At 34.4% G+C, this 25,362-nt stretch overlaps 1 protein-coding gene across 29 annotated transcripts in view; it reads left to right on the top strand.

Moving 5' to 3' along the window:
• LOC126248677 (twitchin) overlaps positions 1-25,362 on the top strand; it is a 523,948-nt gene that overhangs the window by 398,435 nt on the left and 100,151 nt on the right. For all 29 annotated transcript variants that reach the window (XM_049949938.1, XM_049949935.1, XM_049949939.1 and 26 more), the window contains 15 exons: positions 2,496-2,647; positions 3,963-4,062; positions 6,176-6,339; positions 6,688-6,969; positions 8,149-8,448; positions 11,620-11,801; positions 11,926-12,046; positions 15,403-15,681; positions 16,758-16,863; positions 17,042-17,247; positions 17,374-17,546; positions 18,347-18,476; positions 20,176-20,333; positions 20,749-20,986; positions 23,566-23,862. In XM_049949938.1, coding sequence (XP_049805895.1) covers positions 2,496-2,647; positions 3,963-4,062; positions 6,176-6,339; positions 6,688-6,969; positions 8,149-8,448; positions 11,620-11,801; positions 11,926-12,046; positions 15,403-15,681; positions 16,758-16,863; positions 17,042-17,247; positions 17,374-17,546; positions 18,347-18,476; positions 20,176-20,333; positions 20,749-20,986; positions 23,566-23,862 — 2,888 coding nt within the window. The remainder of the gene's footprint in view (positions 1-2,495; positions 2,648-3,962; positions 4,063-6,175; positions 6,340-6,687; positions 6,970-8,148; positions 8,449-11,619; positions 11,802-11,925; positions 12,047-15,402; positions 15,682-16,757; positions 16,864-17,041; positions 17,248-17,373; positions 17,547-18,346; positions 18,477-20,175; positions 20,334-20,748; positions 20,987-23,565; positions 23,863-25,362) is intronic.

Raw genomic sequence — 25,362 nt, 5'->3', positions numbered from 1 at the left:
CTGTTACTTTTCTGGAAATTTTCTTTCCAGACTCTGTTTTGAAACCTACAAAGGAGCTATGTAGTCTCAAGAAAATAGTATTTGTTACTTATGATCTAGACTGTTTATGAGGATAGATATACAGCCCATAGCTCAAGTAGAATGCTTAGTCCTTGCTGAAAAGTCTCTAAACTGTCATTCATAAACATTGTCCTTCACTTAAGAGTCTTGCAGATTCAAACACATATAATTAGAATAAAGGAATTGAGAGCACTCAATGAAGCCTTTAAATCTTAAGGCACAGTACTTGCCCTGCTAGGGACATAAGGAAGTAGCAACAGCTCAGAAAGGAATAAGAGTAAGGAGAGCATTTAATTTTAACAGTATTCATACAGAAGTTATTGAAAATTTATCTAAATGCTTGACCATTTGCATTATTTACAAGCATTTTACAAACTAAAAACATACCACCCAAGTTTAAAAGGGTGGAAAATGGTAGGTGAAGTGACATACATAAAAATTATTCTTCTCAGTGAACCCATTGGCAAATAAAGTAGTTCGATAGATATATGTTCTTGTTTCTACATCTGTATTTTATGAAAAATGTAATCATTGAACATACATTAGACAACATTGTCCACAAATGAACATACAAATGAATGATAGTAATAGCTGTAGCTATATAGAAACTGCTCAAACAGCAGAAAACACCAGTCGTATTTATTGATCCAGTAGCCTCATTAGATCTGGTTTGGAGACAAACAGTAGTGTTGAAACTATTCACCACTTGGCTCAAAACAAAACAAAAATGTAATTGAGATTTGGTGGATTTAAATTAATTAATTTCATGTGAAAAAAGAAGGTAGGAGAGGCTCACAACTGGCACTTAATAATGCTGTCACATGTTTTCTCATAATGTCTCCTCTGATCAGTATATGTGTAGCACTAATGCCACATACAAAAGCAAATGTTTTTGGGTATGTTCAAACTAGAAATTTTTTGTGAGCTTATACTTAATTTAGAACTGGAAAGCCATTCCACTGAGTTGATGAACTTTGTGGGGAAATATTGCTCTAGAGTTGGGACCAACATCATCCATGCAAGATATGTTGACATCCAGATCTATAAAACTAGATGTCATAACCACAACAATTACATGTACTAATTACCTGCAACCACCCACACTGAACTCCTGCTCCTGTAATTAAAAGTGCTCATATTTGTGAAATAAGGAAGCTGTCTAGCTGTATCACCGACCTGCTTATCATGACATTAGTGTCAGCAGAAAAAAATTTTATAATGTTAATCCCTTAATTAAAATGGAAGAAATGCAGAGCAACACTGGAGAGTACATGGCATGTTAAAACTATAAAGTGACGATAGATAACTGGCTTGGAACCTTCTCATAATACCAACTTTGATTCTGAAAAAAACCTGTCCATCAGTTAATTCACATAAGACCAATTTGATGATTTGTCACCATTCCAGTGGAGTTTCTCATGGGAAAAAAGGCTGAATGTTTTGATAATCTGGACATTGATCCATGAACTACTACTATGAGCTGTAACAGTATTTAATGCACATACACTAATAAATGAATAAATAAAATATGGATTTATGGTCTACAGCCCGTTCCTGGGGGAAAAAATGTTTGTGAGCCATTGTGTGAGTGTATCCTTTATTTTCAGTGCTCTCTAAGATACAGTGATTTGTAACTTCAGTGTTGAATTGGTGCTGAGTATAGTAATATAATCAGTAGTTACTTGTATGTTGTTAGTTTCCCTTTAAATTCATGTTTATAAATGTAATGCATTTTGCAGAATGGGGCAGCTACTGTGTTACTAATGAGAACTAGTGCCTACATCTCCAATTAACAACAAAGCATATCAACAAAAAACCAGTCAATGTCACAAATTTCACTTTTTTTATTTATTCAGTGACTAGTTCATGTCAGGATCCATTTGCAAATCATCACACCAAGTAGATCTTGACCCAAAACTAGTCATCGAGTAAATAAAAAAAAGTGAAATTTGCAACTTTGGCTGGATATTCATTGTACTGATTAACAGAAGTTGCTGACCTGCAAATATTCCAGCATGCTGGAAGTTCATAAACAAAGCATATGTCTGAATTATAATATCTAAAATCTTTCTGTGTCTCACTGTCAGATATAAATCTAATCTATGCATTTAAAAGCCATAGATTTGTAACACATGCCTCCATTGAAATCTAAGTTATGATCCACATAATAAATGTTATTACATCTGACATGTATTTATATTTTTTTGCATGATCAGATGGCTTAAAGTTCCTTTGGTCTGATGAGAGTGTGTTCTTATCTGCTTTATACATGTACTAAGTATTTGATAGCTGACTTTTTGAAAGATCATTATTATTTGCAGTTATTTTAAGTATTCATTAGTTAGTGTATGTAAGGATCTTACACTTCCCTGTTTCTGATGGCATTTTATGAATGAGAGCTTAATCTCTTCCACTTTCAAATCTTAAACTTTTAGGGTTGATCATCTGATAGAAGGGCATGACTACAATTTCCGGGTTCGTGCAGTTAATAAGCAAGGAGAATCTCAACCATTGACTGGAACTCAGACTATAACTGCAAAAGATCCTTTCTCCAAGCCTGACAAACCTGGAACACCAGAACTAGTTGGTGAGTAAATAGGAATTTTTTAAAATGAAAACCACATCAATGTCTTGTGCATTCCCTTAGAGTGTGTGTGTATGTCCACGCACATGTACGCATGCACCCATCCACCCATCCACCCACCCACCCACACCCCACACACACACACACGCACACACACACACACACACACACACACACACACAGAACTCTTTCTCCTTATACTCTTCCATTTCCTTTCCTCATTTTATTGTCTTTAGTACCCGAGAATTGTTTTTCTGTAGATGGGTTCCCTCAGAATGAATCTCTGACAAGAAGTATAAATATTTGTTTCAGTAGGGTGCAATGGTTTCCCAGTGTGTCGTGTACCAAACAGCTTTTTATGTATGTTGCACATTTGTGTAGTAAAGAGCCAATAATTCTGTGTGACAAAGTATGGTAGTTGTTTCAGACTCACAAAACATGACAGTAGCAGTGTTTGTGATTATATGTACATGTGGGAGTTAATAAATGAACTTATCTTAATGCCAAAGTGATAATTTCAATTATGATCATTTATTTTTGTTAATGCTACAGAAAAATAAATTAAAACATTTGAAAAGAAATTCCTGTTAATTTATTATTTGGAAATAATGACTACAAAGAAATTCAAATGAAATTTGTGAACGTGGATACCATCTACTGTAATTTCACTTTAACATTAGTAACTCGCTGTAATTTGGTGATAATACTTAGAATATTTCTGTTGCTTCAAATCTCATGTCCAAATAATATGATCCACTCTTAGGCCACCTCTAACTTTGAAACTTCAGCCTTGATAACTGATGTAGCACACAGGATTATACACACCTGATAAAGAAAAACTGCCATAAATATTAGTGCATGGTAAATGTCCTGTCCATTAAAAATTAATCCTTGTATAATCTGAATTGTCCCAAGTCATTAATTCTGGACTTATACCTTCAGTGAGCATTCCTTATATGAAATACAATATTCTTTTCTGTGCTCTTATTTTCAGAATGAATTTATTTCAATGCAATAACTTTTGTTTATTGAATGTATAATTACTCCTATAGATTGAGCTTCTATGAAAATTTTGGTTAATGCTAAATGATTATTGTTAATAACAGATGAAGAAAAAGAAAGTTTTAAATTGTAACAGGTGTTGGGTATTGTAATGGAACTGATTTTAAGGAATATATTCAGTTCAATCTTTGACTAACAACAACCATAATAGTAATAAATAATTTGTAATGATTGGAGCTATGCAGTATCATAATTTAGAACACATTGTATTTCTCTGTTAAACTATGTATCTGTATAACTATCAAAATTCTTCCAGATTGGGATAAGGATCATGTTGACCTTGAATGGACTGCACCTAAAAAGGATGGTGGTTCACCTATAACCTCCTACATAATTGAGAAGCGCACAAGATTTGGGTACGTGTGTATACTTTTCAACTTTGATATTACTAAAAGTTATGTTAAACTGAGAAATTCGACGTGCAAGTCGCCGAAGTGGCGTCAAATCGAAAGACTTGCACCAGGCAACCGGTCTACCCGACGGGAGGCCCTCGTCACACAACATTTCATTTCATTTCAACTGAGAAACCAGGGATTTCAATTAAAGTCATTTTTCGTATGCAGTAACATTTGTTTATACTTGGTATAAATACTTCTCTTGCTTTACTAAGAGTGCCTAACCATACCTGTTTGCAATAATAATGTGATGGTATTCTCATGGCATTCTAATTAATTGTAATTATAATTCTGTTTTCTACAGGCCAGAGAGATTCATTGTTAGGTATCGTGAGGTAGCTATAGATATAATTTCTCACATGTTGATGCTGTCTGTGTATTATACGATTAAGCGAAGCAGTTAAGCTGTCATCTGAATTGGTATGTAAAACTGCTTGAAAACTATGGCAAGAAAACCATGTCTGATTGTTGTTAATGTTATTAGAAGTAAATAATTTATGCTCAGTTTGGCAATGGAGGGGTAAACATGGCAGCGGGACACCAAGGCTTGAGTACAGTAAGGAAGTTCAGATGGCTACAGGTTCCAGTAGCTATGCAAAGGTGAAGACAGTTGCACAGGATAGACTATTAGTGAGAGCTGCATCAAATCAGTCTTTCGATTGAAGACCACAACAACAACAAAATAATGGGTGTAATCACCTATTAAGGATCTTAATTACATTGTACAATTTGGAAAGAAAAATATTAATTATAAAACCAGTTGTGGATAATTTTAGCTGATTTACCTCCTGCATATGTATCATGCAAAGTCTGCCTGTCATATATAGAACAGGCAACAACAAAAATTCTTAATTATCCCAGAGGCTTACAGTAAAGGAATTAAAACTGCCATTGGTGTAGCTTCATGTGACTGTCCAAGTGATTATAAAATACATTGAACAAATTATTTAATTACCAATACGGGAAAATATGCAGTCTCATTAAGGTAGAATGTAAAATTATTTTCAGCCTATAGCATTCACTGATAAAGATTGCAATAAAAATAACATTCTACTGCCCCATGGCTGCTTCACAATACTGTTTTATGGGAAAAGAGCTTCATGAAGTATGATATCCATGATGTATTGCTATGCGACCAGAATCATATGCAACTAATTTTTAGAGCCAGATTGAAGTCATGTATACTGATTCCCAAGATCGAGATACCAAGTGCAATGCTAGTGTCTAATTCAATAATACTGGTAGGATGTCCCTGTCTTTGGCGTTCTAAATGTCTGGAATACTAAAATAGCTAATTTTTCTTGATTTATTAACACAGCCGTATCGAAAATGTGTGTTTGTCTTGTGAACACATAGTATTCTGTAATTATTTCATAAAATATGATTATAAAATAAATTATTATGAGATATGAATGAAAACAATTTTGATGTCAAGAAGAATCATGGTGTAATATATAGGATGACTTTTCAGTATATACAGAACATCAAACAATGCATAGATAATGCTGGAAGGGACTGAAACATTATGTGCCATCTTTCGTGGAAACTAATATTTATGATGATACCACTACTTAATAACAACTCACAAATGAATGATGAAGATCATAAAACTATCTAATTTGTATATAAACTGATCGCATTAAATAGATTTAATGAAACTGTCCAAAAGGTTTAATAGTAAATAAAGCAAAGGATGACCTGAATGTTGGAGAAAGTAATGTCTCTGGCCTTCACACCCAGAGCTACCTGGGATATGTTATCGAGTGGATGTGGCATACATTTCTCAGCATGTATTCACTGCTTATTGTCAACATCTAGAATGTCTCCCATGCAGCTGCTTTCTTCAGCATTCACGTGCAGCTAACTGTTTTGGCTAGAGGTGATATCTGAAGGTTGTTCTTATAAATGAAAAATGTAGACATTGATTATTGACTAAATCATTGGCCAAACAAAAATATACAAACATTGCTTCTGTATTTATCAACATGTCACCCAATGCCTACAACAAAATATATAATACCTCTATAACACATTTTTGAAAGTACAGTGTTAAAGTAGAAGATATTTCTTGAAGGCCATGGGAGAAAGCTGCAGAAGTTCCAGGTAACCAGACAAAGGGAACAGCACCAAACTTAACTGAAGGCGAAGAATATGAATTCCGCGTCATTGCTGTAAACAAAGGAGGTCCAGGTGAACCTAGTGAACCATCAGCTTCTGTTGTTGCCAAGCCAAGATTCCGTAAGTATGATACAGAGTGAAACATTAGAAACATCTGTAGTTAATTTTATAAAGGTATTTGAGTAACTAGTGGCATAGAAAAAATATCTTTAATCTGTTTTTGAAGTTTATCATTAAGCAGTTGAGTTACTACTCACTCCATCACATATGACAAAGATGTTGATGGTTTGTTAAATTCTACATTCCTTTCTTCAAGTTACTCCATCAAATAATTAAATGAAAAAAAATACTTGTGTTGAGATTTGTTTGTGTGTTATTCACATTACATTTTATTTTGGTTGATGCTCTGTTAATATTATTCTGGTGCTGTAATTAATAAAAACTAAGCTGCTTTTGTATCTATTGCAGAGAGTCCTGTGTTTGACAAAACACTTCTACAGGATCTCATTGTACGTGCTGGTCAGAGAATAAATTACACAATCCCAATAGAAGCTTCACCAAAGCCTACAGCTACATGGACTGTCAATGGCAAGAAAGTGGAACCTGGTGTCCGAGCTGATATCCATACAACTACTAAGAGTACTGTGTTTGAAATATTGTTCTCTGTGCGAGCTGATACTGGTCGCTACACTCTCACTTTGGAAAACAAATATGGACAGGCATCAGCATCAGCTAATGTCACAGTACTTGGTTAGTCAAAAACAAATATAAGTTTATGTAATATAAAACATTATGTATAATAAAAGGTATTAATTTACTCATGAAGAGTTAACGGGTCTCATTTGCCATTGATCATATGCATGATGTAGGCTTTGTTATGGGTATGTAACAACAGTATAGGCAAATCAGTGAGTGCAGCTTCAAAAAACTTGTCATTATTGTGCATTTCATAGATCTCTTTGATGTTGTAAAATGAATTGTATGAGAACTAGTTATACAGTTTTATTTTAAAAAATTTCAGTGGCATTGTCTGAGTAGAGACAGGTAATATACTAAACATTCGGAGATTATTCACCGTGTGTGAATTTCTGGTCCTTACTAGCATGTTCCTTGCTATGCCAAAAATGATCGATGTTTGGACCCCCTCTGCTGGGATCTTCCTCAGGATCTTCTGGTGTCCACTAGTGCTAGAAAGCCTGCAGAATTACATAATAGGTACTTAAATGGACAGATTTACAACCGTAAGTACACTGAGGCTAGTAAGAAAAATGGACAGCAAGGACCAGAATTACATTTTATATGGACAATTTGCTTTTAGTTCTTTATAATGTAAATGGTATGAGGAGGATGTTCCCATATGTGTAAGCCATGCAAAATATGGGGAACAATATACTGGCATATTTAAGACTGTTAGAAATCTGATACAACTTCGTTCTCAAATTAAAGCATGTGAAATCGTGGTAACTTCTCAGTTGAAATACAGAACTTTCATCTTGGTCCATACCCAGCATTTTCTGAATAATCAGCATTAAATTTAATTTTCATTGTATTATTTATACTTTAACACACAAGCATTATTTACTATAATTCACAATAAGAAAGACTAATTCCAGGAATGTGTTACAAATCTGACCTCATTTCTCACTCTGAAATGTTCTAGATATGAAAAGTTGCTTTATGATAAATTTTCAGTTTTTTATAGATGTTTCTGGCATAAATGGATGAGGTACTATTTATATCACAAATCATAAAATAAAGATCCCTCTAAACAAACATATGATGCAGTGTAATTTTACTAAAAATCCCAAAACTGCCAAAATTTTTTTAAAATCCTTATACTTGTCGAAACATGTTTAAGACTGAAATAATGTTTCAGAATTTACTGGTTCTATAGTTGTTAATTGTATTGTTTTCAAAATATTTTCTCAGATCGCCCATCGCCACCTGAAGGTCCCCTCATTGTGAGTGATGTGACAAAAGAAAGTGCACGTCTATCGTGGAAAGTTCCACTGGATGATGGTGGCAGCCCTATTCTCCATTATGTTATTGAAAAAATGGACGTGTCTAGAGGAACGTGGTCAGATGCAGGGATGTCTACATCACTGACTCATGAAGTAACTCGTCTCGTTCATCGTAAGGAATATCTCTTCCGAGTGAAAGCAGTAAACAGCATTGGAGAATCAGATGCTCTTGAGACAGTGAAGGGTGTAATTGCCAAGAATCAGTTTGGTAAGTCTTTTCATAAAATGTAGGCTCTAATTCTTTAGAATAAAAAAGGTAGTTAAACAATCCCTAATAACTACATGGCCAATAAAAATTTCAAAGTAGAACATTTCAAAACTTATTTTACAGTTCGTTAGTATCAAATAGTATCTATATAATTAGAGAAAACGTTACACTATGATTTCATTTCCATTGTGAATTAATTTCTTCCTTATATTGTATTTACTCACAATCTCTTTTATTTTATACAGTTCACTGCAGGAATTCCATTGATTTGATGCTTCTAATACTCTGTCATTTCTCCAACTTCAGAATTTCTTTCTGAGAACAAAAATTATTTGAAATTTGTACAGTTCAAAACCAGTTTTGAATTATATAATCTTCCTAGACAATTACACAAACAAAATAGTTCCTACTTTGGTTACAGATTTTTTTTTTACTAGTTTAGGAAGACAGACATATCTGCGGATGTGCATATAGATCAAAATTAGTCATGAAATTAAGGAAAACATTTTACAGTCAAAGATTGCTTTGAATTCTAAAAATTTTAAACATTGGCTTACTGTATACTTCAATGTGATTATGTTGCACTTCATCAGTAAAGCTTTGTTTCATTTGGTTAGTCTGACTTTTGGTCTTTAAGAAGTGATTCTCTGTGCTATTAGTAGTTGAATGACATCTTTGATCTTCTTAGTGGTACTGCATTTCAACAAAGACTATTTCTTCCTCTATCACGAAATATTAGTGTTTTAGTATGTATTGGGTACATTCATGATCCTTTTTGCATGAAAATAATATAGGCAGGGAATCCGGCTTAGTTAAATTTGAATTGTGACTATTTGGTTAGTGATATCTCTCCTTTTAGTGCCAACTCAGATTGGAAACATGCAACTAATTTGTGTCTTTTTTCGTGTTTTTAATGGAAAAGAAAATTATTATCATGTGAAATATTTTGTCATAATTTTGCTTTCCAATAGTAAAGGTAATATTGTTTATTTACATAAAGTGCTAATACAAGTAATTAAAAGCTCTTTAATGCTCACCATAGAAAACTTTTTATTATGAAATATCAATTTGTTACTTGAAAATAATTTCATAACTTCCAGAACATTAAAGTTTATTTATGTAGTGTACTTAACAAATTGAGCATCACCAAAAGAAAGTTTTAAACAGAAATATTTTGTCATAATTTTGCTTTCCAATAGTTAAGGTAATATTGTTTATTTACATAAAGTGCTAATACAAGTAATTAAAAGCTCTTTAATGCTCACCATAGAAAACTTTTTATTATGAAATATCAATTTGTTACTTGAAAATAATTTCATAACTTCCAGAACATTAAAGTTTATTTATGTAGTGTACTTTACAAATTGAGCATCACCAAAAGAAAGTTTTAAACAGAATGACGTATTTTAACAAGTCTAGCATATTTTGAATAACTGATAATCCAGTTTGTGTTTGTTGGAATTCATTTCCTTATTATTGTCATATTTATACAAAAATCAGTTATTATATCTAGCAGTTTCAACTGAGAACATTCAATATTCTACATGCCTGCTGTCTCTGCTATATCCTGAAATGTTGTGAATGGTTTTTTAATTGCTTCTAAAGATTCGTTCAGCACTGACACTACAGGCTGTCCAGTTTTCCCACTTCAAGGAAGCATTTTTCAAGGATTTGTTCTGTTATCATGCAGAAGTGGTATCTTGTGCCAAACTTCAAATAATGAAATGTTATTCAGTGTATAATTTATATCTAACAAGGGAACCTCCCCATTGCACCCCCCTCAGATTTAGTTATAAGTTGGCACAGTGGATAGGCCTTGAAAAACTGAACACAGATCAATCAAGAAAACAGGAAGAAGTTGTGTGGAACTATGAAAAAAATAAGCAAAATATACAAACTGTCCATGCACAAGATATGCAACATCAAGGCTAATATGAAGTGAGGAGCACCTTGGTCCCGTGGTTAGTGTGAGCAGCTGCCGATCGAGAGCTCCTTGGTTCAAGTCTGCCCTCGAATGAAAAGTTTAATTTTCTATTTTCAGACAATTATCAAAGTTCAGGCACTCACACATAATCAACTTCGCTCTCCAAAATTCCAGAACATGTTCAGATTTGCTTGGACATATGCAGGATTTGATGGTCTACACACAGAAAAATGTGAAAACATTAAAAACATTTGTTTTGACAGAGCACAGGGAAAACTGTGTGACTGTGAAACTGTTGCATTCATTTGTTGCAGTTTATGTGACAAACTCTTATGTTTTCATCACTTTTTTGATCACATCCACAAGAAAACCATAGGGCAAGGTAGAAGAATCTTTTTACCCATTCGCCAAGTGTACAAGTTAGGTGGGTCGACAACATACTTCTGTCATGTGACGCACATGCCGTCACCAGTGTCGTATACAATATATCAGACGCGTTTTCCTGTGGAGGAATCGGTTGACCTATGACCTTGTGATCAAATGTTTTCGGTTCCCATTGGAGAGGCACATCCTTTCATCTACTAATCTCACGGTTTTGCGGTGCAGTCGCAAAACACAGACACTAAACTTATTACAGTGAACAGAGACATCAATGAACGAACGGACAGATCATAACTTTGCGAAAATAAAGAATGCAAGCTTTTCACTCGACGGAAGACTTGAACCAAGAACTTCTCAATCCGCAGCTGCTCACGCTAACCACAGGACCACGGCGCTCCTAAGCTCACACTCTCCTTGGTGTTGCCTATCTTGCACATGGACTACTCAGTTTGTACATTTTGCTTATTTTTTTCATAGTTCCACACAACTTCTTCCTGTTTTCTCGATTGATCTGTGTTCAATTTTTCACGGCCTATCCACTGTGCCAACATATAACTAAATCTGAGGGGGGTGCGATGGGGAGGTTCCCTTGTAAGTAAATGTTAAATGGTATCATTCTGATGAAGTGTTAATTGAGTTCACATCAGTCTTAAACATAACATAAATATTCTTTAATGGTGCATATCATTTGATGAATTGTAACAACTATTTCTGTTTTTATTTCTTTTACAAAGGAGAATTTAGAAATTTTCTTAAAAAATAGCAAAATTTTTAAGAAGCTCAAATCCCAGTTCAGTAAAATATACTGTAATCCATGAAGTTTTAGGGGCTGTAATAACTAATTCTGACTCCTCACTATGTTCCAGATGAACCTGATGCACCTGGTAAGCCTCTAGTCATGGACTGGGACAAGGACCATGTTGATTTGGAATGGACAGCTCCAAAATCTGATGGTGGAGCACCCATCACAGGCTACATTATTCAGAAAAAAGAAAAAGGAAGTCCATATTGGGTGAATGCTGTGCATGTCCCAGCAAATAAAACTAGTGTAAGTTCATCCTGCAGTTAAATGTATAGAAAAATACACACATACTTATCTAAAGGTTTTCTTATCCTGTTACAATTATTGATATGTTTTGTTTGTTACAATATAACGTGTTGTTACTTTGTAGGCAACTGTGCCAGACTTGACAGAAGGTCAGGAGTATGAATTTCGCGTTGTAGCAACAAATTCTGCTGGTCAGAGTGAACCCAGTGAGCCTTCAGACACTGTAACTGCAAAAGCTAGATACTGTAAGTTACTTGGATTTTTACTTGCAATATTATTGGTGTATAGTGAGACAAGACAGTTATCTTTATACAGTAACACAGAAAGTAAGCAGTATGTAACAGTTTAGCTATTTTCTGTGTATCAGTGCTAATGCGAGTTTTAGATTGTGGTCACTTATAATGTTGTAAGTAATGCCTCACTGTAAGTAATGCCTCAGAACATATTGCATTAATATTCTGAATCTTGCCTCAAGATATGCCCACAACTTGTGCACCTCATTACTTGTCTTTAATATCTTTAATGAAAATGAGAATACCTTTTTTAATCACACTGAGGCTGAGATACTGAGTTATTCATTATTACTTTGAGTGTTTCTGAATATGAATGACAACTAAAAAACAGACAGCAAAGTGGTATGAATTAGCAATGGAGAATCTCTTGAAATTTTAAATACACTTTACAGCTGTTCAAAGTTATTGCCATTTATATATGATCTAAGTACTTTGGGGCATTGATTACTATATTGTACTCACATTCAGTCTAAAATCCCCATACAGACATCCAGATTTAGTGTTCAGTGATTTCCCTTAGTTATTTAAGGCACATGCTGTCATGTTCTCTTTGGTGAGGACATGGCTGATTTTCGTCCAATCCTTGTACATTTCAAGCTTGTTTCCTGCCTATAATGTGATTGTTAGTGACATCAAAATGGCAGATTTATCTCACTGAATGCAACTCATGGTGTCTTAATAAGTATCAGCACTATGTTCAAGACCCTTTCTCACAATTGTTGCATTGAGGGCCTGTGCATCTGATCTTTGTTCTAATTGCATAAGGGATAAGCATCACATGGACATGGCCCATCTTGGAAGTTGAATGAAAGTGAGGTGGAGAAACATTGCAACATATCCAGGTAGAAAATACAAGTAAAAATTCTCTTCATAAAGAAGACCTCTGAAGATATTGTAGCACAGTCACAGACATGTGAAATGTATGACAAAATCACCGAAGACCAACTTCTAGGCATCTGTCTTCTTGTGTCTACTACTGTAATCTGTGAAAAAATGAGACTGAAGCCCTTGGTCTAGAGGATCCAGTAATTACCACTGTTGATCAGTGATATCACCTTTGAAATATCTGAACTTTAGGAAACCTTTATTGAATTATAAACTAGCAATAAGTACCAAGGGATCTGTAATTTGTGAAGTGGTTTTGACTACTGGTGATTCTGATAATTCATCTGCATCTCCCACTATTTTAGAATTTGGTCATTCAATCATCTTGAAAGCCCCATGTTTATTCATGTTGTAGAAAGGTTTTGGACTTTCCAGTTTTTTCTAATATCTGAAAATCAAGTTTAAAATATGAGATACATTTACTGAAGACATAGTTATGTGCTTTACTAGATATTCTTAAGTTTTTTATGTAATTAATTTTTCTCCTTTGTATGCTAGATGTTGTAGTGTAAGATATATATATGAAACTACAAGTTATACTTATGTCTTGTGGTGTTATGCATAGTCTTATGATAATGTGGAGATACAAAAGATCTTTATAATTGTTGGCTGTATTGGTAGATATAAGACTTCCTGCTGTTCCTGTTGCAGTTGTCATACTGCTGTATTCTGAAATCCCAGTGATGTTAATGAATTATACTATATTTTTGAACAAAATGAAAGTACATCAGGTTTGAATAATGTAACAGTAAATTTGTACAATGCTTGGTGCTATAGGAGAGTCTGAAGATTAGATGTAACAGACGAAATAATTAATGAGAAAGTACTGAATCAAAATGTGGGAAAAAGAATATTTTGCACAACTTGATTAAAAGAATTGAACAGTTAATAGATCACATCCTGAGGCATCAAGGAATAGTCTGTTTCTTAATGGAGGGAAGTGTGAAGGGGTAAAAATTGTAGATGGAGACCTAGAGATGAATACGGTAAGCAGGTTCAGACAGGTGTTGGCTTTAAGTAATTATTCGGAGGTGAAGAGGCTTGAACAGGATAGACTAGTGTGGAGAGATGTATAAAGCCAGTCTTTAAATTGAAGGCCACAACAACAACAATACATAATGCTATTTAAAATTTTGTTTGCTTTGTTCTGGTAATGATCATTAGATACTTGAAACTAGTACTTGCTTTCAAAGCATGACCTGTGGTAGTTTGTATGCCAGAATGAAATTTTATATTTGTATGAAGTCTGTTCAGCAAATTCCGCAACATTCATAATTTCATTCCGGTTGTGTGCTGGAGCGAAATGCAGTTGACATCCCTGCACACACATGTGTTTAATATGTAACTGCTGGAAGTTTCATTGTTGTATGTCTATTGATTATCATTCAGTCCATTAGTGAGTAGGAAGTTGTGTCACACAGTTTGTGATTTTGAGATGGCATAGTTTGAGGAGCAACACAACTGCAATAAATTTTGCGTGAACCTCAAGAAAACCTTTACAGAGATACACAAAATGATGCAGAAGTCTACGGTGATGAGTGCTTAAGCCATACTCAGTGTTTATGAATGGTTCACGTCGTTTAAAAATGGCTGGACAGAAGTTAAAGATGACCCTCGGTCAGGAAGCCCTTAGGCGTCTGCTGACAAAACTCATGTTAGGATCATCAACAAAATTGTGCATGCCAATCGAAGGCTTTACTCTCCAAGAGATTACGGAAGAATGTAACATTTTAGTTGGATGATGTCATGAAATCCTGTGAGAAGGAAACATCCTGAAGTGTGGTGACATTCATGGCTCTTGCATCATGATAACACACCTGCACATTAATCCCTGTTGGTGTGTGGCTGTTACACAGAAAACGAAATCACTGTGTTGTCTAGTCCTCTGTACTCTCCATATCGAGCCACTGCAGACTTTTTTCTGTTTCCAAAGTTAAAAACCCCATTGAAAGGATAAAGCTTTGCAACAATAGACAAGATAAAAGAAAATTCGTAGATGGCGCTTCGCACGATCCAGCAAGAGGCATACCCAGACTGCTTCCGGAAGTGGAAATGGCATTGGGAGTTATGTATCAATTGTGGAGGAGAGTGTTTTGAATGAGACCATGCACAATAACTAAAAGGTTAGCGTGGAAAAATTTTGTGGACAAAGTTCCGGAATTTTTTGAACAGACCTCATATAGCCCAACCCTCATTGCCAATAAATATTAGTTTTCAGAAAGTTTCTGATTATTTATATGTTAGTGGCTATTGCTTCTGTGCTATAGGGTAATATGTTTAGACATAATGTACTAAAGTTTCATTTTCTCAGTAATTAATTTTAAATTTTTTGTTTTTGAGTAAACATAATTTAGTCACATGCAATTAGCAAATAGTTTACTACTAAGCAATAACATTTTATAATGTATTTAAATTTATTTCAGTGGCACCAAAGATTAAAACTCCACTAAATGACATACGCATTAAGGCAGGACAGATATTCCATGTTGATATAGACTTTATTGGTGAACCTCAGCCTGAAGTAACATGGACTGTTGATGGGAAACCATTGAAGACAGATGAAAGAACAACTATCACATCAATTGGCTACCACACAATTGTACACACTGTCAGTACAAAGCGATCAGACAGTGGATTATACCACCTGCAGTTGCGAAACAACTCTGGACTTGATGAAGGATCATTCCAAGTAATAGTGTTAGGTGAGTACTTGTTGCCACACCTACATTCATTATTTCCACTTTGAATGTATCATTTCATTCCATTTTGAGCTTAAATACTAAATTATAGTTTCTTGTATTATTGGAACATTTGTTGGAATGTTAGTGTATTTGAGCAAACAAGTATATAAACAGGAATTCAAATTTCTTCCTGAAGTGTGAGAAGTCCGACATTTGGTATTTATTTAGGTCTTTAGTTGTAATTGCTTGGAAAAAATAAGAAACCTCATTTTCTAGCATTATTATTACTATTTGCAAGTCCATTTTTGTATGTAATACGGTACGTAAATCATGTAATACTTGTAATAATAGCAGCCATAACATAATGATCCAACTCTGTTACTGTGCATAAGAGGTTTATTGGCTCAAGCTAAATAAGGATAAAGTATTATAATTATTCTTTATCTTCTCTTTCAATTGTCTTTATTTAAAATTTACAAATATATTCAGTTTTTTCAAGTTTTTTTTCACAGTATGAACTGAGTAGAAATCAGTAATTACTGCATTGTAAAACTTGTACTATATAATTCAGATATAAATTGAGTATTATTTCAGTAATTAACTGCTTTACATTTTGTTAACTACAATAGTTTCTGCCTCTCAGGAGTTTTATTTACATAGTGAATAAATAAATAGTTCTGAAGTGCTCCCATTGGAATAAAGTTTTGTTTGTACATGCTGATAATGACTGAGTTGAGTAATAAATCAATGTCTCCAACATTTAACAAGTTTTTTTTCACCTTGATTCAATGCTAATCTGCCAAAAAAATAGTTTTCATTCAATTATAATGTTATGTTGCTATTAAAAGATAGGAAAGAAATGTGCATCCTGTTCACAAACTCTTGGTTACTTTGTTAATCTGTGACTTATATTTGTAAATAGTTTATCAATCAATTCTTATATGAATGCATGATAGTTAAAAAAGGCTCATGACATTTCCATAAATTCTGAATACAGTTGTGATTGTTTTCCTGAATGCACTTCTTTCCATCTCTAGCATATCTCCAATAAATGTATAGGAATTATGTATGTAGTTAATAATATATTATGTTGACAGATCGCCCATCTCCTCCAGAAGCACCATTAGAATATGAAGAAATTACAAGTTCCAGTGTTACTCTTTCTTGGAAACCACCAAAAGATAATGGAGGCAGTGAAATAACGTATGTATTTTAGTACTGATGCTTAATTTCTGTATGATGTTGAAAACAAGAGATACGTTTTGTACTTGATATAGCCATTTTTATTCTCATGTACTGGTTGGATTGACAAAACAAACTTTGTCTCATATTATGACTGGTCCATGTAGCTTAATTTACCAGAAATATTTTAATATTTTAGGGGCTATGTCATTGAAAAGAGAGACCTTACACATGGTGGTGGATGGGTTCCAGCTGTAAATTATGTGAATCCCAAATATAATCATGCCACAGTTCCACGCCTTCTTGAAGGGACAAAGTATGAATTCAGAGTTTCAGCTGAGAATCTTCAAGGCCGCTCTGAGCCCCTGAACACTACAAAGCCTGTAGTTGCAAAGAACCAATTTGGTAAGATGTTAACATATGATCACAGCTTTTCATATTGAATCACTTTTTTCATAAAATATGCTTTTATTCAACTCCAGTTTATTCATAATTCCTTGTTTATTAACTCTGTTATGTGATATTTTGCAGATGTTCCTGGACGGCCAGGTAAACCAGAGGGTGTAGACAGTGACAAAGATCATATCAAAATCAAATGGACACCTCCAATTAGCAACGGTGGTTCACCAATTATTGGTTATGATGTAGAGCGGCGAGACCGTAAGACAGGAAGGTGGATAAAAGTTAACAGGGAACCTGTTAGGGTATGTTCAGTAATTACACATCTTAACTCACAAGTAACATTTGTGTAATGTTTACCAGTCACAAACTTTGATCCATGCATTTTAATTCACAGAATTTGGTGTAAATGCTGATTGTAATAATACTACATTTTGTTAATCAAACATAAAGAGTTACCTCACTTGTTTAAAAAAAATATTAGTGATGGTATAAATGTTATGAAAATGTGTGCTAATACACTTTTTAACTGATTGTATTTGTACACTTTATATTTTTGAAAAATCGTGTTTTGACATGATTGCTATATGCCACTTTGGTCTGGCCTTGTGCTTCACCTGTTAACATATTACTTAATGTATACATGAGTACTTTCCTGAATTCTATAATTTCAATGCAACTCATTTATAATTTTGTTCTAGAACATGAGAGAGTGTATGTCCTGTAATTAATGTCATTTATTACACCTTGTAGTTTTAATAAAATGACATACATCGGTTGTGCCAAACTACGATTTTTCAAAAATATTTAAAAGCTGTAATTCATCACCTTCTTAAAATAACATAGTATTAATAAACTTATACATTAAATAGATAAGTATTTAATAACATTGGGTAAATACAGATGTATATTTTTTAGTACTTTAAGTTACTGGAGATGCATTATGAGTGCAATTGCTTTGGTTAGAAATGTGAGAATTATGACATAAAATAGTCATATATAATTTTACATTTTCACATCTCATTATGGATTATACAACTAATTATGAAATTTCATTAGTTTTGCTAAAGTGTTACAGTTGCCTTGTGATTTTTTTTGCTTGTAGCAAACTGAGTATTATGATGACAGTGTACAAGAAGGGCACCAGTATGAGTATCGTGTATCAGCTGTAAATGCAGCTGGTCCAGGGAAGCCCAGTGATACATCACAAGTTCTGAATGCTAAGTCAATGAGAGGTAAAAACTTATTAATTATGTAGTATGTAGTATATTAAAAAAGATAACCAGAATAAAGGAAAGAGGCACTAATCTTTACCTCATAACAGAAAAGTTTCGAAAGAATTATGCCATACAGTTTCCACTCCACTACATACTACAATATCACCAGGCACAATGGGTTAAGAACTAATTCTCCTGTTTGCTGCTAATGCTTTCATTAAATAATTCTATGTTATCTGTAAAGGTATAATTTTGGTTTTAGAAGATGCTATCTGTTTCTATTTTTGGGTTAACAGATCCAAATTTTACAGGATGGTGCATGAAAAACTGGCCCTAAGTATTAGACTGCTCATTGTTGCATTTTCATTGTCATCTGTTGTTTGAAAGCTGTTGTGACTATGTTTTGTATTTTGGTTCAAAAATGGCTCTGAGCACTATGGGACTTAACATCTATGGTCATCAGTCCCCTAGAACTTAGAACTACTTAAACCTAACTAACCTAAGGACATCACACAACACCCAGCCATCACGAGGCAGAGAAAATCCCTGACCCCGCCGGGAATCGAACCCGGGAACCCGGGCGTGGGAAGCGAGAACGCTACTGCACGACCACGAGATGCGGGCTGTTTTGTATTTTCAGTATTTCTTTATTATATAATTATTACATGTTTATTTGTTATTGTAACTGCTTATGACAGGCAAAAATTCATGCATAATTGGCTAGCAGTCTTTACGTGGGCCTGATCTTTTGTGCACCACTCTGTACAATATCGTAAAGACAAATGGAAACATAGTTATGCTAAGTCATATATTTTTTCTGTGCTATTTTTAGTCATAGTGGCTACCTTGGAAGATAAATCCATAATATAGTCATCTAACTGTGTGAGGCGATACTGTTATGAAGACATGGAAGTCATTCTTGAGATAATAAGAACTCAAACTTTTTTGGGCATCCTGGTTAAGATATTCCATAGTTTCCCTAAACCACTTCAAGTGCATACTGTGATGATTCTTGAAAGGAACTAATGACTTATTTCCTCATCCATCCTTGTTCATCTGATTGAGTATTTTAGCTTCAGTGACCTTGTTATCAATTAGATAACCTAACAAACAGATTGACCTCACTTTTCTGGGATTTGTAACTGCCCAATATATCCATTTAGATACATTGTGAGTCACACTTTTGGGGATGGATTTTGGGAAGCATGAAAGTATGTACAACATCTGAATGATGTTTAGAGAAGCACAGTTTATGTATAATGACTTAATATTTTAACCTTTATAGATTCAAGATATACATGTTCTACATAAGCTGCTGTGTAACTGCTACAGATGTCTGTTAATTGTAATGTGACTTTCTTTCCCAATAGATTCTTCCAAAATATACAATCGTCTTCCGTGTATGGCCACTAAAAACATTTGATTTTACATGTTACATGATACAAGATTAAATGTCATACCTTTCATGACATAGCAATCCATGACAATTTAGGCAAAGTGATTTGTATTTACAGTCACTCTCTCCATTATCCCCCCATACTGTGAATAATAAAATTGTATTTTGATACATTACCAAAATACTGTAACCATTTATTTCAGATGGCAACTAATTTTTTATGCATGTGCAGATCAGGAATATAATTGGTCTTTCTTTTGATAATTGTATTACATGTTTTGTTGTATTCTGCTACAGATAATGATGTTGTTTTATTTCCAGAAAAGCCAAAACTTTATCTAGATGGCCTGATTGGTAGGAAGCTAAAGGTTCGCGCAGGCGAACCAATAAACATACAGATCCCACTGTCTGGTGCTCCACTACCAACAGTAGAATGGACCAAAAATTCTATAAAACTTCCAGAATCTAATAGAATAACAGTGAGTATAAAACATGTGTAATTTATTTCGAATGAAGCTGAGAGTAATGGACAAAAGCTTACAAAGTTGGCAGAATAGGTTTACATGCTCTTACGCAGTTGTTAAACAACTCATGAGCACAATACTCTAGCTAGCCCAATGTTCTGTTCAGAAAGATTCAATGATTTTTGTTTGTTGGCCATGGTGGTATACGTAAGTTGGTTGACAGCCTTCCAGCTTGCAATTCTCAAGAACACTTTTTCTGTCAAGAATAATCCTGTTTTGAGTTTTCTTTCATGATTAACATATTGAAGCAACAGAAATGAAAATAAAATGTATCACACTCTTATTATCAGGTAGTAGCTATTAGTGACTGGCATAATTGGTTTAAGTGAAAACACATAGTGATTTGTGTTTACATGTATTTACTTTCCAGGCTGAAACAGCAAGTGACAATACTCATTTACGTATTGATTCTTCAACTCGTAATGATTCTGGAAAATATACTGTCACTGCAAAGAATGATTTTGGAAAGGACTCAGCTGATATAGAGGTAATCGTGGTTGATAAACCAGGTTGTCCTAAAGGACCTCTTCAGTATACATCTGTATCCCAGGACAGTGTTTCTCTTGCCTGGAATCCACCTGCAGATGATGGTGGAGGTGATATTACAGGTAAATCGTTTTAATACAGTTCCTGTTCTGTGGTAGTCCCCAGTATAAAGTAATCATTTGTCAGAGTTTTTTTTTCTTTTTTTTTACATAAATATGTTATTATTTATCACTTCGACAAGAAAGCAATGTGTTAACAAAAACCAGTATAGACAAATGTAATTTAAGTGGTAGATTCCCACCAATAGTAATGTTGATGAAAAAGAAAAAGCCATAAGGAAATTCACACATCCTGGTGATGGCAGTAAAATTATGACAAGAATTATTACATATTACATGAAAGCTTTAATAATGAATTTTCACACTTTCGTAAACAAAGGCTATGGACATAATGAATAGCAATAAAGCCTCTTAAATATGATTAACTGTTTAAAGAAGGCACTTGAGCATAGGCAGTAGCATAAATTATGCTGATAGTTATAATTTAAGACTTCAGTTGATTATTTAAACTAATAACTGTGAAACAGAATGTTTAGTTTAATAAAATGTTCATATAATACAGAGAAGCAAATGTATAAATGTGCAAGATTAAGCATTTTGAACACAAAAAACAAACTTATTTTAAAAATGCAACAGCATACAAGAAACTAATTATTTAAAGGATACCAGCAGTAAAAATAAATAAATAAATAAATTGATAGTATTAAACCCAACCAATACATCAACCAAAAGTCTTCTAAATATGTTCAAAATTGGAATGGATTTGGAATGTGTGAAAAGGCTGGAGAGTAGGGTGGATGACTGGTGGGAAGGAGAGGCAGCAAGTGCATTGTATAGAAATATGGCACTGATGAACTCACTCTTACACAGGCAGTTGGAGTGGCATGCAGTGGTATGGAGGAGTAGATTGGGAGAGGGAGGTAGCACAGAGGCAGAGGGAGACTTCGGAGAGGAGGATGTTTGTGCAGAATGAGTGAACTGGGGACATATGGACAGAGATGGAGGTGGGTGTGGCAGAGAGTCTAGCAGAGACTGAGGTTATTAGAATGTGTAACCAAAGTATGTGCTGTAAGCACAGTTCTTAACTATATATTTCACAGAAGCAGGTAGTGTTCGAGAAGGGGGAGAGTGGTGGTGGTTGGGTGGGGGGGGGGAGGAAGGGGGGGGGGTGGAGGGGGATCTGATGGCAATCTGTCATTCAGATACCCCACTGGGTGATCAGTTGTGATCTTGGCCAGTTTGATAGTGGCCATTCATTTTGGTGGACAGGTGATTGGTGGCCATGTGTATGTAAATGGCCGTGCAAAAGTTATAGCAGAGCTGGTATATGAAATGGTACTCTTACAGGTAGCCCTGATTTGGATAGGATCACATGTGACTATGACAGAAATGGAATAGTATGTGCTGGGTGGTTGTGTAGGAAAGGTCATGCACATTAGTCGGGGTATGGCCCATGTGGCTAGTGGTTGGGAGTAGGTGTGGTATAAGGACATAGCTTAATATATTGTAGATTTGGGGGACAGCTGAACATCACTTTTGGAGTTGTAGGAAAGCTTATGGATAGAATGTTCTGTAATTTTGATAACAGTGATTCCAGTACTGCATAAATACATTAAATACCATTGGACTCACATTTACATTTCATTAGGCTTTAAGATGGAAAAGATGCTAGTTTCTTGTGTCAAGTGCACATATGCAGGCAAGATAAAAAGTAACATATTACATATGGATCATTATGCCCCTAGAAAAAGAGTCAGGGCACTTGAAAAGCCTGTTTGCCTTTTAAAATGTAGGAACTGTACTGCTGAACTAACATTCCATTAAAAATTGCAGTAAATAACTGGAATATTTTGTTCACTGTTTTGTTAATATCCTAAAAGTGAAACACACTTGCAGACTATCTGTATTAAATACTTTGACAGTTTTTGTTCACTTTTGTTCGAAGAAAAAGAAACTTGAAGATACCATTCAACCGCAAAAGATGTATCTATCAGATGTGAGTTATTCATTTTGTAATTAACATTTCAAAACTTTTAGAACCATTTTTCACACCCCACATAGTGACATAGCATGTACATGTTTAGTTGTCTTGTAACAGTTTAAAAGTTTTATGAAAATGTTGTACAAAGCAGTACTGTGGAGCTTAGAAAGCTGCAACATAGTAAAAAATGTGCTGTCATTTATAGATAAATGTGTTACTATAACTTGAAAATGAGAATAAATTAAACTGAATTAGGTACGTGTACCTGTAGAGTCTCATGCAGGTTATTCATTGAATATAATTTCTTGTATGCATATTTAATCTTTTGACAGTTTCAGGGCACTTGCTTCTATACTACTTGCCTGTTATAAACCGTATTCTTCTTATTGTGTATATATTTGAGATATATTTTTATCTTTTCCTTGCATCATGAGATACCTTATTTCACTTGTGTACAACTGCATATTTCTTCCCTTCATGTCTTGGTGTCTAGTTTTGCTCTACTACAGCAGTTACCTGCATTTGCTTGTTTTTGACATTAACCCATTATTTGATTCCATGTATTTATTTCCATCATTCTCCACTGCTAAGTTTATGCTTATTGTCAATGACAAAAACTATAATGGTACTGGTTATTGCATATTAATATTTAATGTTTCAGGCTATGTAGTTGAAGTAGCTGAGTTTGGTACTGACAGCTGGCGGCAGGTTCCAGGGTTCTGTCCAAAACCAGCATTTACAGTAAAGTCTCTGACTGAAGGCAAACGATATGTATTCCGTGTACGTGCAGAAAATATTTATGGCCTTTCTGAACCATTGGATGGCAAGCCAGTGGTTGCCAAGAGCCCATTTGATCCACCAGATGCACCTGGTCAGCCAGAAATTACATCCTACAGCCCCAACAGTTGCAATCTCAGCTGGACACCACCTCAGAATACAGGAGGAAAACCAGTAACAGGTAACTAGCTCTTTTTATATTTATTTACTTACAGACCTAAAAGTACTTGAATACTTTAACATGGTTCTAAATTTAGAGACATTTTGGAAGTTTTAATTTACTTTACTGTTGTTTCTTTGTCATTGTGATTACTGCATGAGAAAGCAAACATTTTACTATTTTTGTGGGTACAGCCAATGCAAAATACACTGAGATGACAAAAGTCATGAGATAGCAATGTGCACATTTACAGATGACAGTAGTATCATGTACACAAGGTATTAAAGAGCAATGCATTGGCAGAGCTGTTATTTGTATTCAAGTCATTCATGTGAAATGGTTTCTGATATGATTATTTCCAAACAACGGTAATTAACAGACTTTGAACCCGGAATGGTAGTTAGAACTAGATACATCGGTACATTCCATTTTGGAAATCATTAGGGAGTTCAATATTCCAAGGTCCACAATAATGATAATAATAATAGTAATTTTACTGTCATTTGGCCATTACAGCAATAGACAACATCAGCCATATAACACAATATAACTGTTAACTCAAAGAAAACAAGAGGCATGTCATTAATACTACAAAATTATATTACATTTGAAATACTCATTTATGTCATAGAATGGGTGAGCAACTAGCCATTCATACAGTTTTTGATTGAATGCTTGTTCAGGTAGTTCTTGTACATATTCTGGAAACCTATCAAATAATTTGTGCCCCATCAGTTCATAGCTGTTAAGTGACTTTGACAGTCTGTGGTAAGGAGTATAAATGCATTTGCTACTTCTAGTGTTGTAGAAATGTATATTTTCTCTATGTTTGGCTTCCACAATGGCTTTTTTTGTACTTATTCGTACATTGAACATAGGCTGATCTGGCGTGGTCTGTCTTCAGATTTTTTTGTATACTGTACAACAACATAACTTGGTTTTTCAGATTTGTTAGTTGTGCAGTATACCATGGGTTTTGTTTGTTTATACCCTTGCCTTTGGAGCCTTTGTTGATTATTTTGCATTTCTTTATTGGAATGCAGTCATTAAATTGTGACAAAAATGCTTTGAAAAACCTTTCAAATATTAGTTTTGCTGACAGATCTTTACATAGACTATAATTTGTGACACCAGACCTTTGGCCAAACTAGCCTCTGTTAGTAAGGGACTTACAAAACCTGTCAATTTTATCATTTGTGACCGATCTAGTGATTACCATTTTTGAGACAGACATATGTATGTTACTCTTATCAGCACAGAACCTACTTATATAATTGAATGATACAGAATCATGATCTGAGAATGAGAATACTGTCACATCACATGATTCTTCTGTAGCAGTGAAACTGACAAAGATATTGTCAAGGTGTGCTTCACCTCTTGTGGGTCTATTATTGATAAAGTGCAGATTGTACTGTCTTAGACGATTTTTGAGCTGAGTGACACCATGTTTGGCTGTTGTTACATCAAAATCTGCATTCAAATCTCCACCTATTACAATGTCATAATGTAACCATTTTG

Source organism: Schistocerca nitens, chromosome 3 (assembly GCF_023898315.1).
Source record: "Schistocerca nitens isolate TAMUIC-IGC-003100 chromosome 3, iqSchNite1.1, whole genome shotgun sequence".
In the NCBI taxonomy this organism is placed as follows: Eukaryota; Metazoa; Arthropoda; class Insecta; order Orthoptera; family Acrididae; genus Schistocerca; species Schistocerca nitens.
This window is presented reverse-complemented; position numbering and strand designations above follow the sequence as displayed.